The 15602-nt window shown below is 44.4% G+C and overlaps 1 protein-coding gene across 2 annotated transcripts in view; it reads right to left on the bottom strand.

The window, feature by feature from the left end:
* Window positions 1-15602, bottom strand: part of FHIP1A (FHF complex subunit HOOK interacting protein 1A) — a 187406-nt gene that overhangs the window by 31642 nt on the left and 140162 nt on the right. For both annotated transcript variants that reach the window (XM_083171581.1, XM_083171590.1), the window contains exon 6: window positions 1622-1789. In XM_083171581.1, the coding sequence (XP_083027707.1) occupies window positions 1622-1789 (168 nt within the window). The remainder of the gene's footprint in view (window positions 1-1621; window positions 1790-15602) is intronic.

The following is a 15602-nucleotide window of genomic DNA, read 5'->3' as shown; positions in this document are numbered from 1 at the left end:
AGAGTAATGATCATCGCACGCTGTCATATTTAGATGATAGATGTAAAGAAGCCCTCTGCTAGAAGGTATTAAAATGCCAAACTGCACAGTACAGTATTAATGAAAGGAAGCGACTTTTTTTCCATGGGAGAAAGTTCCTCACAAAAACTTCTCACCAATAATACCCTTTGAACTGTTGTGGGGTAAATACAAAGGAATTAATTTTAGGGTTTTGTTGTCAAGTCAACCGACAGCGCATGTAAATGGCACATTTTGTGTGGAAAAGAGGTTTTGGCACAGGAGACAGGAAAAAATATATATCTCCAGACGTTATATGGTGAGACACCTCCTCGCCCTGGGGCTTTTGGTTTTTTACTAGTGTATATTAACCCCTCCCTTATGCTTGGCATACATACTATAATCGTCTGGGCCGATCAGTGTATGTATGGATGTATATTTTCCCTGTACGTCACATGGGATAGAATATGGCCAATGCACTTCAAGTAATCTCACAGCGTAGTCTTGTGCTATCAGCACTGTCAGAGGCTTCCAGATAAAATGTCTGTTAGTCTGATAGGCATTTTATTTGTGTGTACCATGTATTACATGCACATGGGATGTACCAATAAACTGAATTTTTATTGAATATTTTTTTTAAAGTATTTTCTTTCTAATCAAAACATCATATAAATTCAGATGTAATTGGAGGTGTGCCCTGTGCCACAAAGTACCAATTATTGGATCCTGCCACCCAGGATGCAGGGCGACAGCAACCTGCTTCCATCCAATGGTAAGTCGGTTTGCTACTGCGGAAGGAAGTGTTTGTATGCAGCAGTGATAGTAACTCTATACGGGCCTACACACAGGGCAATTTCAGACCATTTTCTAAGCAATCTGTCTAGATTGCTTAGAAAATCACCCTATATCGCTCCATGCGGTGGCTTGTACTTGGATGCAGTAGTGGCAGGAGGTAATCAATGCACAAGCAAGGTGTCAGGCAGAGGAAGGGCAGACAGAGAGGGCATGTGTATTTAGTTGTGATCAGAGATGTAGGAATGAGAGAAGCAAGAGGTCTAAACTGGACTATGTAGGGGAAGGAAAGCTAACCAAGGAGTTGAAGGATAGACTGAATCAAAGTGAATGGATGGGAAGAGAAATCGAGCAGTCCTGTGCACATCAGATTGGATCCAGAAATAGTCATATCTGCCACAAGGAGTTGTCATATTCCGCAGCCATGACTGGGATCACATACTAGATACATCGCATCCATACATGAATTAAAACTCAAATCTTTGATCGCCCAAATCTACTAAAATGTTCATAGCGTCTCACTCAAACTCCTGGAAGTGTGTCTTTTTTCAATCGCTCCTTAGGTAGGGAGTTAACCAATATATGCCTCTGTAGGGCAGTAAGTGTAGATCACTGTTGGACCTAACAGATCAACCACAGTAATACTACAAATAGCCAGGTTCGGTAGTAGCAACTTTGCGGGAAGTATAAAAAGAAGTATCAGAAGAACACACCACCACTGGTAAATTATAATAAATGTATTTAAGATGAACATACTGTCCTCCATTCTAAACTATGCTTTACTTTTAGCTCGGTCTACTTTAAATACACGCTATTGTTTTTAAATCTGTACCCGAAATGGTGTGTTGATGCGGCTGACCAACGTGTCCAGGATTTGGACTTTTTCATGCTGATAGAGGAAAACGAAGCGCAGAAAAATCTTCAGCAATGTCGGTTCTGAGACACTGCGTAGAAACAAGTCCAGATAAGCCGTCGTCGTCATCACCTCCTCCACTGTCACCTGGAAGACAGTACAACAAAATCTATTTTTATCAATTAAATACAGGAAAATATTTTGTTTTGCTCTTCAAGAAAACTTGTTTTCCTTAAACTGTCATCATTAAAACATATGTTATCAGGGCTGGCCATGACCAATTTCTTGCCCCCTAGGTAAGATTTTAGCTGTTGAATCCCACACCCCCACCACCATAAATAGATGCTACCTCAAAACAGCATCTCACTAGCATCAGACTCTGGGGAGTTTATTTACTAATATGGGAGTTCTACTGAAGATTGGGTGTTGCCCATAGCAACCAATCATATTGTATTTCTTATTTATTTAGCACCTTCTAGAAGATAGCAACACCCTGTCTTCAGTAGAACTTCCCATCTTAGTAACTAAGCCCCTGGGTGAGAGGGAAAGAATTAAATCCCATGTATCACTGTAAAATAAAAATTAATTGCACTGCACAGCCCCAGACACCTTTCTCTCTCTCCAGGCCCACCTGTCTCATCTACTCAACTGCATGTGTTCTCCTCCCTGCTCTGGCTCCCCTTCCTTCCACATCTACCCTACCTTCCTCCCTGCTCTGGCTCTCCTTCCTTCCAGCTACCACATCTTCCCTGCCTGCCTCCCTGCTCTGGCTCCCCTTCCTTCCACCTACCACATCTTCCCTACCTGCCTCCCTGCTCTGGCTCCCCTTCCTTCCACCAACCACATCTTCCCTACCTTCCTCCCTGCTCCCCTTCCTTCCACCTACCACATCTTCCCTACCTCCCTCCCTGCTCCGGCTCCCCTTCCTTCCACCTACCACATCTTCCCTACCTTCCTCCCTGCTCTGGCTCTCCTTCCTTCCACCTAGCACATCTTGCCTACCTTCCTCCCTGCTCTGGCTCCCCTTCCTTCCACCTACCACATCTTCCCTACCTTCCTCCCTGCTCTGACTCTCCTTCCTTCCACCTACCACATCTTCCCTACCTTCCTCCCTGCTCCGGCTCCCCTTCCTTCCACCTACCACATCTTCCCTACCTCCCTCCCTGCTCCGGCTCCCCTTCCTTCCACCTACCACATCTTCCCTACCTTCCTCCCTGCTCTGGCTCCCCTTCCTTACACCTACCACATCTTCCCTACCTGCCTCCCTGCTCTGGCTCCCCTTCCTTCCACCTACCTGCCTCCCTGCTCTGGCTCCCCTTCCTTTCACCTACCACATCTTCCCTACATTCCTCCCTGCTCTGGCTCCCCTTCCTTTCACCTACCACATCTTCCCTACCTGCCTCCTTGCTCTGGCTCCCCTTCCACCTACCACATCTTCCCTACCTTCCTCCCTGCTCTAACTCCCCTTCCTTCCACCTACCACATCTTCCCTACCTTCCTCCCTGCTCTGGCTCCCCTTCCTTCCACCTACCACATCTTCCCTACCTTCCTCCCTGCTCTGGCTCCCCTTCCTTCCACCCACCATATCTTCCCTACCTGCCTCCCTGCTCTGGCTCCCCTTCCTTCCACCTACCACATCTTCCCTACCTGCCTCCCTGCTCTGGCTCCCCTTCCTTTCACCTACCACATCTTCCCTACCTTCCTCCCTGCTCTGGCTCCCCTTCCTTTCACCTACCACATCTTCCCTACCTGCCGCCTTGCTCTGGCTCCCCTTCCACCTACCACATCTTCCCTACCTTCCTCCCTGCTCTGACTCCCCTTCCTTCCACCTACCACATCTTCCCTACCTACCTGCCTCCCTGCTCTGGCTCCCCTTCCTTCCACCTAACATATCTTCCCTACCTGCCACCCATGCTTGCCTAACCCAACATTCCTGGCCAGTACCCAGAGGAAATTTTAGGCAGAATTTACTTTACAGCAGTGTTTCTTCCCTCTGGATTTGCAGGTACTCTTAAATCAGTGCTGTCATCTACACAGATACATCCATTTTGTGCATCGATTTTCTTGGAACTAATGTAATGACATTACTAAGGCATTGTCTGACTAATATTGATCTAACATAGCCTCCAGTTTGTGTAGTGCTGTCCATGGTGTAATTGGTAAATATGAGAAAATCAGAACAAATTCCTTATATTTTGGCTAGTTCTTAACAAACAGACCCCTGTAATCATTTTACTAGAGCAGAGGTTTTGGTAAATCCTCAGTGCCTATTTTGTACCTAGACTGTAGCCCAGGGGCTGAGCCAGTAAGGGAGGGTGCACCAGCTCCCTCCCTGGATAGATACTTTGATGTGTGGGCTGGGACCATGGGCGGATTTAGGGGGGGGCACCCGGGCACGTGCTCCCCCTGTCGTATAGTAATCTGTTTTTCTTGACATATTTTTTCTATTTATAAAGATCGCCAGGGCCGGGCGCAGCAGCAGCCTGCGGAAGCGGGCTGCTGCAGTTAAGACCTAATATGTTGCCGCCGGGCCTGGCTGCTGGGACTCTCAGCTTGCTCCCAAGATGCCAGCCCATGTACATGAGATCATGATCCTGCGCTGCCCGCCCGCACGCCTGCCGCAGAGGAAAGAGCGGATAGCACCAGGAGGAGATGGAGGCGAGGTAGGCAGCAGCAGCGCTGGAAAAGGGGAGAGGCAGGAGCTGGGAGCCAGGAGCTGCAGCAGTGCGCAGTAAGTGACTATGAGGAGGTCTATATGGATGAAGATGAATGCTTTCTTATAGGGAGAGCTTAGCTGCAAGTTTTATTTGGAGAGCACCCTGCCTTTAATCATTCATGCTACATGTCGGTTTGCAACCTTGAGGACTAGGATGTATAGTGGGCATTATGGCATGTGCCATAAGGTGTAGGGGGCATTATGGAGTGTGACATAAGGTATAGTGGGCATTACAGCTTGTGGCATAATGTGTAGTGGGTATTACAGCTTGTGGCATAATGTGTAGTGGGCATTACGGCAGGTGGTATAATGTCTAATGGGCATTATGGCATGTGCCATAAAGTGTTATAGGCATAACGGTTTGTGGAAAAGTGTTATGGGCATAACGGTTTGTGGCATAATGTGTAATAGACATAATGGTGTGGGGCAAAATGTGTAAGAATCATTATGGCGCGTGGCATAATGTGTAATGCATACCTCCCAACTGTCCTGCTTTCCGCTGGGGTGGCAGAGTACCGCGGCGGGGGGTATAAGCGCTACAAGTTTATTAGCATAGGATTACCTAATACCTTGATTATGCTCTGTAGATCAACGAACATTGGGGGTTATTCAGACCGGTTGCTCTGCAAAATTGTAGCCCCCTGCAATCAGATAGCCGCTGCCCACCAGAGAAAAAATCCGCCCAGTGCAAGGCTGTGAACGGCTTGCAAAAATATTGCAGCTCGTCACACAGCAGCAAATCCATTCGCAACTCATCATCAAATAATTTTTCCAGTGTGTGCAGTCTTCACATCACCCAGAAACTATGCTACACAACAGAAATGTATGTTTTGCTATATATGGGAGGAGGGCGGTATGCGTTCCCTGGGTAAACAATGTCTAGTTTGACAGCCACTAGGTTGATACATTGATATGGTCGACATACCCAAGGTCGACATTGACAAAAGGTTTACAACTTGTTTATGGCCAACACAGGCATTGTCAACATAAACAAGGTCGACATAAGTTTATCACTTTTTTGTTTTTGTTTTTAAAAAGGTGGTTTTTCATACTTTGCTATCTAAGAGCACATAGAGTGGGAATATAATAGGGTCCGAGGGCAGTGAGCCATGAGAGGGGCCAAATTACACTTACACAGTGTCCATGTGGGCATTTGTCCACATAGACACTAAAAACTTGAAAAATCCACGTCAACCTTACTCACATTAACCATATCTATGCTGACCAGAAGTTTGTGTCGACCTTTTCGCAATGTTGACTTTAAGTATGTTGACCATTTTAAGGTGTCGACTATTAGTGGCTGACCTAGACATTGTCTACCATTTGTACCGTAAACCAGGAGGGCACTATGACATCGGAAGCCTTGTGGGCACCCTTATTTGAAGAGGGCATCTTATCATATTATGTAGTCAACTTTATTGGCCAGGTATACTTGCGTATACTAGGAATACCAAACCAAATTCTAGTATAGGCAAGAATACCTGGCCAATAAAGTTGATTCTGATTCTAGCTGCTATTGTCTGGTGATTCCCAGACATTATTAACCTGCACTGTGGTTAATTGGGCCAATGTAAATTTTGTGGTTAAAAAATTGAAAATGTAAAGAAAATGATTTTGGTGTAATTTGAGTCAATTTATTTTTTTTAGACTCCAAAAATACATTGGCACAATCAGGCTAAATTAAACTTCCAAATGCCTCATGCCTAATTAGTCATTGGGTTTCCAAGGGCTTCTGAAGCCAGCGCCATCATTTTGCCTAACTTTTCCCACCCTCATGGCGTACGCACAAAAAAAAGTGAATTGAATGGCAAATGCAGTGCAAATCTGCTGTGAAAACGGCTCACACAAGACCACTCGAATATTGCTATTTATTTATTTGGAAAGGTGGATTATTGGTGAAACAAAAACCACAAAGTATTTCATTGAATTTTCTTGAAATTTCAATTAAACAAACACTTTTTTGCCCATTTGGGTTCATGTTTTTTTTTTTTTTTTTTAAATCTCTTTATTTATATACACCATAGAAAAGTTTGGCATCGAAAACATTGGAATACAGTATGCATATATGATGACATAACAATAAAAAAAAAGAGTATAAAACCGATACATTTCTGTATGCAAAGTCAGAAAAATAATGTTCAGACATATATAACTAGTGTTCATTCTAGCACCCGCCATCTTTGAAAACCCATGCAGTTTCTCTTCCCTGCCTGGGGTGTCATTGTCTGCTGTAGTGCTTTTAGCACAGTGTGGTCTGTATATCAGCACTGATATGCAAACCAGACCTGTGCTGGAAACACCACAGCAGACAGTGACACCCCAGGCAGGGAAGAGGAACTGCATGGGTTTTCAAAGATGGCGGGTGCTAGAATGAACACTATATAACTATAACAATTGGTGTATTTCTTTTTTTGGTACTCTTTACCTAGAACGGCGCCCATCGAATGCACTAAAAAACGGGTGCGATGCGATGCCCGTGATGGCCGCGATTTCCCATAGGGATCAATGTTAAAAGTGAGATTGGACGCGATTTTAGTGTTCAATGCCTCAATGCCCGCGATTTTTACATAGGAAACAATGTTAAATGGGCCACAGAGCCCAAATAGTCACCGTGAAGTCTGAAATGGCCCCCACAATTGTTAACGCCACCCCACGATCAACGTCAACCCGAAGCGTGGCGAGCGCAGCGAGCCCGCGAGGGGCGGCGGTACGCGTCCTCCGACCTTTTCATACCCCCACTATCCACGTCGGCGTGGAGTTGAGAATAGAATAGTGTGGCGAGCGCAGCGAGCCACCGAGCCCGAAGCGTGGCGAGCGCAGCGAGCCCTGCGAGGGGACGCGGATACCTTCACAGTTATACGCGTCCCCTCGCGGGCTTCCCAGGTGTCCATGGCGACGCGGACACCTGTGAAGCCCGCGAAGGGACGCATTTACCTGTGAAGGTATGCGCGTCCCCTCGCCACGCTTCGGGCTCGGTGGCTCGCTGCGCTCGCCACACTATTCTATTCTCAAATCCACGCCGACGTGGATAGTGGGGGTATGAAAAGGTCAGAGGACGCGTACCGCCGCCCCTCGCCGGCTCGCTGCGCTCGCCACGCTTCGGGTTGACGTTGATCGTGGGGTGGCGTTAACAATTGTGGGGGCCATTTCACAGTTCAAGGGCACTATTAGGGCTCTGTGGCCCATTTAACATTGTTTCCTATGGCCAAATCGCGGGCATTGAGGCATTTAACAGTAAAATCGCGTCCAATCACAGTTTTAACATTGATCCCTATGGGAAAATCGCGGGCATCGCGTCGCACCCGTTTTTTATGTACCCGCGATTTTTTACCCCCGACGCCCGCGATGCCAATCGCGGGCGCCGTTCTAGGTAAAGAGTACCCTTTTTTTTAACAGTAAAGGGAGGGAGGTAGGGAGGGAGGGAGGGGGGGTTGTGATAAACAACCACTGAGACACAAATTTTGTTTAAAAAAAAGAAAAAAAAATAGAGATAGAATAATATTGATTACAGATATGCACTAAGAGAGGCAATTAAATCATACCATCCTGGGGAGTTGTCTATGGAAATGAGAGAACCACGGGACCCAGACAGCGTGGTACTTGTCCACTCTATCGTGAAGAAGAGCAGTAATATATTCCATTGATGCTAAGGACCACATTTTATTTATTAAAGCTGGCATCGGTGGAGCAGAAGGCTTTTTCCACTGTGTAGCAATGAGGAGTTTAGCTGCATTAAAAATATGGAGACAAAGTTTATCCTGGGGCTTAGGGAGCTCACTCAATGGCTAGCACAATAGAATATATATCGGATCTTTAGGGTATGTGAAGTTGATCACACTGCCAACCAGAGATTCATCCCAATAAGCAGAAATCAGGGGGCATTCCCACCAAATATGCATAAAGGTGCCCTTATTCCCACAATTCCGCGAGTAGAGGTCTGGAGATGTTGGGAAAATAGAATGTAATTCCTCAGGGGCCAAGTACCAGCATGAGTAAATCTTTAAAGAGTTTTCTTTAATGTTTGTGTTAATAGAAGTTTTAGCTGTACGTAGTCGAATATCTGCCCAATCTTCTTCCTCTATACTCATCCCCAGGTCCGTTTCCCAAGCCCTTTTAAAAGATTCTCAGAATAGAAATGGCTCCTATATGCTCAGGGCTGTAGTTGCAGATGCGTTCAAACGGTGTCAGTGGCCTGGGCTTTTATGTCTTATAGGAAGATTGGATGAAACTTTTTAAATTGCATACATTATATTCAAAATTGTGTGTTGTCTTCAATTTGTATTTCTCATATAGATCTGAGAAGTTCTGAGGGGCGAAATCACCCAATATATGTAGAAATCGTGTAATCCCATGTGCAACCCAAGAGTGCATATAACTACTCATACAACCCAGCTGAAAATGGGGGTGACGCCAAAGGGTAGTCTTCGGCATGGGTAGGGAGCTAAACCACTCCTTTTGTTAAGTTTATCCCATATGATGAGGATAGCTTTAACACATGGAACATCATGTACAGAGGCTGATCTCAGAGCCGGAGAAAGCCATGGGCGAAAACTAGCTTTTTGGAGTCTGATCAGATCATTCTCAAGGGCCCCCCCATTTTTTAGATCCCTTCCTTGCATACCACGACATAATGTGACTCAGTTGGGAGGCATGGTAATAATGTTCAAAAATAGGGAGGCCTAGAAACCCGCTAAGTGATGTCTTAGCCAGACATGCCCTACGAAGTCTAGGCTTTTTGTGTGCCCACACAAAACCACCACATAGAGACTGAACTGAGCAATAGAAAGGGTATGGAACCACTATTGGTATTGTCTGAAACAGGTAAAGCAGCCTGGGTAAAATATTCATTTTAAAAGAGTTAATACGTCCTATCCAGGATATATATATAAAGGGGCCCATCTTCTTAGATCATTTTTAATAGTTTGGCCTTGTACAATTGCTCTAATAATTTGGTAATTTGAATGCCTAAATATTTAATGGCTTGTGGCCTCCATAGGTAGTCAAAGTTAAGAGCCTCCGCACATCAGGGGAAAGATGCCTCCGATTTCATACCGTTGACCTTATGTCCCGAACATCTGCCATAGGCCTGCAATACATCTTTTAAATGGGGAAGTGAGGTCATTTCTCTTTTTTGACATATTAAAATGAGTGAAAGACAAATTGTATTTCACAAAAATTTAAAGTCTTTGAAAAAATAAAAACTAAGTTATAAGTTGGGTACTGAATGCATAAAAAAGCATTGATTTTGATGTTGAAATATGATAAATGCAAATATGAAAATCAAAAGTCCTCAGCACAAGGCAGAGCAAACCCTTAGTAGCAAAGGAGTTAAACAACAAATAGGTCTAACTGGGGCCATAGCTAAATATATATTTGCATAGGGAAGGAATCTATCACAAATGTAACAAGGACAGCTGTCTTCTGATCATTACGACCATCTCAAGTGTATTATCATGAAAGTGTGTACAAGGTACAAGGGGTGCAACTGCTATGGGGCCCAGAGCTGAAGGGGGCCCATCTTTAAGTAATATGTTTTACATACATTTATCACCATCAGTTGCTAAATAGGGGGCCCTTAAAAACTTTTGCTATGGGGCCTATGAATATCTAGTTACGTCCCTGTGTGTGATGCTATCATGTCAACGGGTTATTGATAGAGATAATGACATTAGCTTTAGTTCAGTAACAATAACAGTACCCCACCTGACAATGAGAACTGGTTTTTACTGAAGAGCATGGAAATACTTGTCCTGCAAACGACAAAGGCTAGATTTGCTGGAGACTGGCATGCCAAGTTAAGAGAAGAGCATAAAAATACCAACACTACGCAATATACGCCTATGAAATAGTTTTAACATGCCACTGGTCAACATGAGAAGTTTCAAATAAATTCTTGAATGTCAGATCTCAGACAGTCTCTTGTTCTGTGCAGTATATCAACATATGCAGTTATGCGCCTAGTAAAAAGTAGCTCCTTAGTAATACTGTAGCTTGGATCTATTACTCTGATAAAAGAGAAAGACCAAGGAAAGAGTGTCAGTCTGATCTGTTTATGAATAAATGACAGCTGCACTCATGAGACTGGATTGAATGCAATGTCAAAAGCCATCACTACGCCAGCTTAAGTATCACAGTGATGTACACACTGAATATGCATATACTGTAGTATTTGTCTTTAAATCTGCTTACTTGTATGCTAATCATTTGGTTCTAGTGCAAATCCGATGGTGGGTACACTGTTCATGTGCAGGACCTGTGTCCAGAACAAATCCTGCGTCCTTGCATACATTGCCCCTAAAATCCTAGCTTGGTTGACAGGCTGATGGTGTTTGGTTTCAGGTAAGGGGCAGCAACTGAGGGTATTCCTGAAAACAGAGATGCTTCCTCTCCATTTTGTGGGAATGCCGAAATGAGAGTCTGTGTCTGGTGACGCAGATTTTCTGACCTCGGCTGCGGACCAGAGACAGAAATCTGAGTGAAGGTAGCTCAGATGACCAATGGTCCCGCAGAGTAATCCAATGGTGCGTCATCAGATTACAGAAGCAGACAGAAGTCCTCTATTTACACCAGACGCCTCCTGCTGCATCAGCACATTAAAAGAGCACATACTGTACAGTACTGTACGATCTGATGAGATCTGATGGATCAGACATACAGCACATCTGATCTGTGAGCCGTCCTCTCCACCCGCGGTACGACATTATGCACGGTGTGCACACGATCCGTCGGAATTGTGCGTTCGGGTCCAATGTCGTTCAGGTGTATGGGGGCCTTAAATCCCATGAACATAACTATAGAATATACTGTAAGTGTTTGGTGGGATTAAATCGAACACTTCATTCATATTCATGTTCCATTTACTCCAGAGTGATTCCTTAAATCTCAAATTCTGTCCACCACCCGCTGTTTACATCATATTAGGGATGTGTTTGATTGCAAAGAAGTGTTCACTGGAGGCTAGATATAATCAATCACAGTATATATTTTGAGACTGGCTTTGTAATAAAGAGCTACTTAACCCAGTGATCCTTCAATGACCCATATGAAGTGTGCAATTATTAAACTGTAAAGTCCCAGCACTGGGATTTCCCTGAGTTCCAGAATCCAACATTATGCAGCTAGCAGAGTTCTATTAAGGAGGGCGCAGAGGGAATAGAATTGTCAGGAATGTTCCATGCAGACAGCTTGATCCTCAGCTTACCACTGCTCAGAGCTGGAGTGATGTTGCATTTCAAACACCTCGAAAAGACTTCAGCTCAGCAAAGTGTGTGATTCCTTTGATTGATACTAGCAGCAATCCTAAGTCTGTAACAGTGAAACGTCCTTACAGACAGTGAAACAGCTGTCTGCACATACAGTACCACTTGTTAAATGCAAAATGCATGTTATTGTATTTCATTAAACTGTTCAGGGAAACACGTTCACAGAGTTTATTCACCCCCAACCGTCCCACAGTGTCCCACTGTGGTGGGGAAGGGACTACGGGCATGTTCAGCGGCTTACGGGGCCCCTATGCCACAAGGCTTTTCCAGATGCAAACCTTAGGTGCGTAAACGGGTGCTGATCAGAAATGCAATATAGTTGGTAGATATGCAGCATACACAACGACACAACCAGACATCTCCGCAGGTCAGGATTTATTTGTTATATTTGTTTTTGCTTATAACTGCAAATGCTGCTTCACAGATACATAGTTTTGATAATATGGACAAGAACTGAACAGTCACCTGTGATATCTTGTGTGGTTGATATGCAAATTATATTGGGTGACAAGGCCCAACTAATCCCAACAGTTGAGAAAGTTTAGTTCTAGCAGGGCAGAAATGTAATGAACCGACTTGTTAAATATAGTATCCTATAACTGTGACACAATGAATAACATCAAACTCTTCCCCATGACCCTGAAGTGTTTTATTATATACACATGTGTTCATACCGGGACACCGTGCCCGAAACATAGCGAGTAAAGCGAGCAATGCAAGGGGATGCGGTGCACTTCAAACTGTGTCCATATCGACTGTGTTGACATTTGGGTAAAAAAAACCGTGAAAAAACCCATGTTGACCTTTTGACTGTCAACCTTGCCCATGTCGACCTAATGCTTGTGTTGACCTAATGTCCTGTCGATCTAGACCCATGTCGACTTGACCCCTGTCGACCTAGACCCATGTCGACCTTGCTGCCTGACCAACTAGTGGTGTCGACCCAATGCTTGTCAACCTAGTTGGTGTAGACCTAACAACCCACACCCCCTATAACCCAGTTTTGCGAATAAGACACATTTTAATGGAAATTATGCAAAAAAGACGTCTGGCGCTACTGATTACTAGGAGGGCTGTTTTACGTGAAAAGAGGCTAGATGTACATGAACACATCTGTACACATATATACAACCATCATTCATTACATTAAAACCACCTGCCTAATATTCTGTAGGTTCACCTCATGCCGCCAAAACAGCCCTGACTGTTGAGGTGCTCTATGGTGTCCTTTTGAATATGTCCTGTTGTATCTGGCACCAAGACATTAGGGTACTTGTTTAGTTTCACGGTGGCACTTCCCAGCATATCGTATGTAAATTGTATGCAAATTCCATGCAATATTTGCATACAATTTGCATATGATTAGATCTGCGATGTGATTTAACACACCCCCACTATCCACATCAGCCTGAAGCGTGTCAAGCGCAGTGTGTTCCGCGAGGGGATGCGGTACGCATACTCCCGACCTGTTCATACCCCCACTATCTACATCGGCGTGGAATTGATTTTATAAAGTGTGGCGAGCGCAGCGAGCCACCGAGCCCGAAGCGCGGTGAACGCAGTGAGCCCGGTGAGGGTCTGCTTAAAACGAGCCTGAAGCGTGGCGAGGGGCCGCGGAATACACGTCAAGTAATCCATGTCCGCTCCCTACACTTCGGGCTTGTATTCCGCGTCCGCTCGCCACGATTTGGGCTCGTATTCCGCGTCTGCTCGCCACGTTTCGGGCTCGGTGGCTCGCTGCGTTCGCCACTCTTTATAAAATTAAATCCGCGCCGACATGGATAGTGGGGGTATGAACAGGCCGGGAGGACACTTACCCCATGCGCTCGCCACACTAGTGAGGGTGTGCTAAATCGCATGCAAATCAAGTGCGATCTGCTGGGAAGTGCCGCCATGAAACTAAACAAGTACCGACATTAGCAGCAGATACTTTAAGTCCTGTAAGTTGCAAAGAGGGCTTGGACAGCACATTCTACAGATGCTCATTCAGACTGAGATCTGATGAAAACGGAAGCCAGGACAACACCTTGATGTCTTTGCTATGTTCCACAAACCATTCCCTAAAGCCCCGTACACACAGGGGGATATATCACTGAGCGATATATCGCTCGTGATGAGCAATATATCTCTCAGTGTCCCGTTTGCATCAGCGACCAGAGATGGTCACTGATGAAAAATAAACTGCCGGGAGAGCCTGGCAGTGGAAAACAGCTGGTCGCTGGAGCATGTTCCTGCGACCAGCGATCACTACGGGGGAGAAAATCAAGGAGCGCGCACCCGGAGATATATCGTCGGTGCACACTCCCATCACGGGCAATATGGTCGTGGCAATATGGTCGTGGCATATATGGGCAATATGGCAGCGACCATATTGCCTGCGATATTAGACAAAATGACCCCCGTGTGTACACAGCCTAACACTTTTTTGCAGTGTGGCAGGATGCATGGTCCCACTGAAAGATGGTGGCCCTGCTAACCACTGCAAATTAGGTTGATCTCCACAAAACCCTGCAGATTTGGAAATGAACGGACATGGTCATCTAGCCATCACAGTTTGCCTCGTGTCAAAGTAGCTCAGTTCATTATGTTTTTATCTATTTTTCCTGCTTCAATACATGACCTTCGAGAACAGACTGTTTATTTGCTGCCTGATAGGACAGGTGCTATTGTAACAATATAATCAATGTTATTCACAGTTAATGTTATGTGGCGAATGGGTATATACTTACAGTAGCTGTTACTGTATATTACTGTAGTGTAAATGAAGATTAAAAGTTTACATGGTCACACATGTTTGGATAAACTTGAATTCATACATTTTAAACATATTCTCATTGAACGTTTTAACATTGCAGTTAATGAAGTTGAGGAATGTGCTAGGAATCTGGAAAAGAAATAGGATGAATCAGGAGAGAGAGAGAGAGAGAGAGAGAGAGCGAGAGAGAGAGCAAGAGAGAGAGAGAGAGAAGAAAGGTACAGGTGCAGAATAAGCAAATGGAAATGTAGATGGCTCTAGATAGATACTGGGAACAAAGGCTGAGTTTCCTGTTATAGAGCTATCATGTGAAAGCAGAATGACTGCAGGCATATTACAATTTGTTGTATGTTGGCTGGATAATAACAAGGAACATCTGATTTCATTACAAAATCATTTCAATGTCTCTGTGGAAGAGAACAGAAATGAAGTGCTGAAGACTTGTATTTAGTAACAGGTGCAGGTGGACATGAACAAAGTAACAAATGGCAGTTGTCTGAAAGTACATAGTGCATTCATGGAGCAACAGCCTAGCTACGGTTTAACCCTTTGAGTGCCAATGTGAGAGATCCTCAAAATATCCGCTGAAGATGCCAGCATCAGTCACAGCATCTGGTCTTTTAGTATAAATAAATACAAATACAGCCAAATCAATTCATTGACGTTTAGTTAAATATTGCACCCAAGAAACAGAACAGTCACTGCCAGCAACGCAACACTCGCATTTTAACCGATATTTTGATGATCTTTGGCACTCAAATGGTTAACAAGGTATTCATTCTAGTACAGTAGCAGTACATTTAAAATGAAGGCGCAATTATAGCTGTACCTCAGAAAGTGGGCAGTGGAAATTTTGCCCTGGTACAACTAGAATCAGGTGTTGCAGCTGAAATGTGCAAAGGAAAAAAACACACTAATGACAGCTGTTTTTTTTTTCTTTTTTTCACCTAACTCTTATCGGACATCCATAATCACTGCTGCTTACTCATTGGTCAATCTAATTATTCATTTTAAATGCGACTGTACTCAGTGAAGCGGGGGATTCTGCAGATTCTATTTTATTATCTGCACCCCACACTTCAGAAAACAGACTTACCATAGAGATCACTGATTTCTATAATAACAGGCATTCTACCTACATTGATTATGTAGCTGAGGCTATACACACACTACAGACTACAAACACAATGGTCTTCCCAATCTCTACAGTACAGTAGTGTGTATTAT

This window comes from Crinia signifera, chromosome 1, assembly GCF_055691185.1.
Source record: "Crinia signifera chromosome 1, ASM5569118v1, whole genome shotgun sequence".
Taxonomy (NCBI): domain Eukaryota; kingdom Metazoa; phylum Chordata; class Amphibia; order Anura; family Myobatrachidae; genus Crinia; species Crinia signifera.
This window is presented reverse-complemented; position numbering and strand designations above follow the sequence as displayed.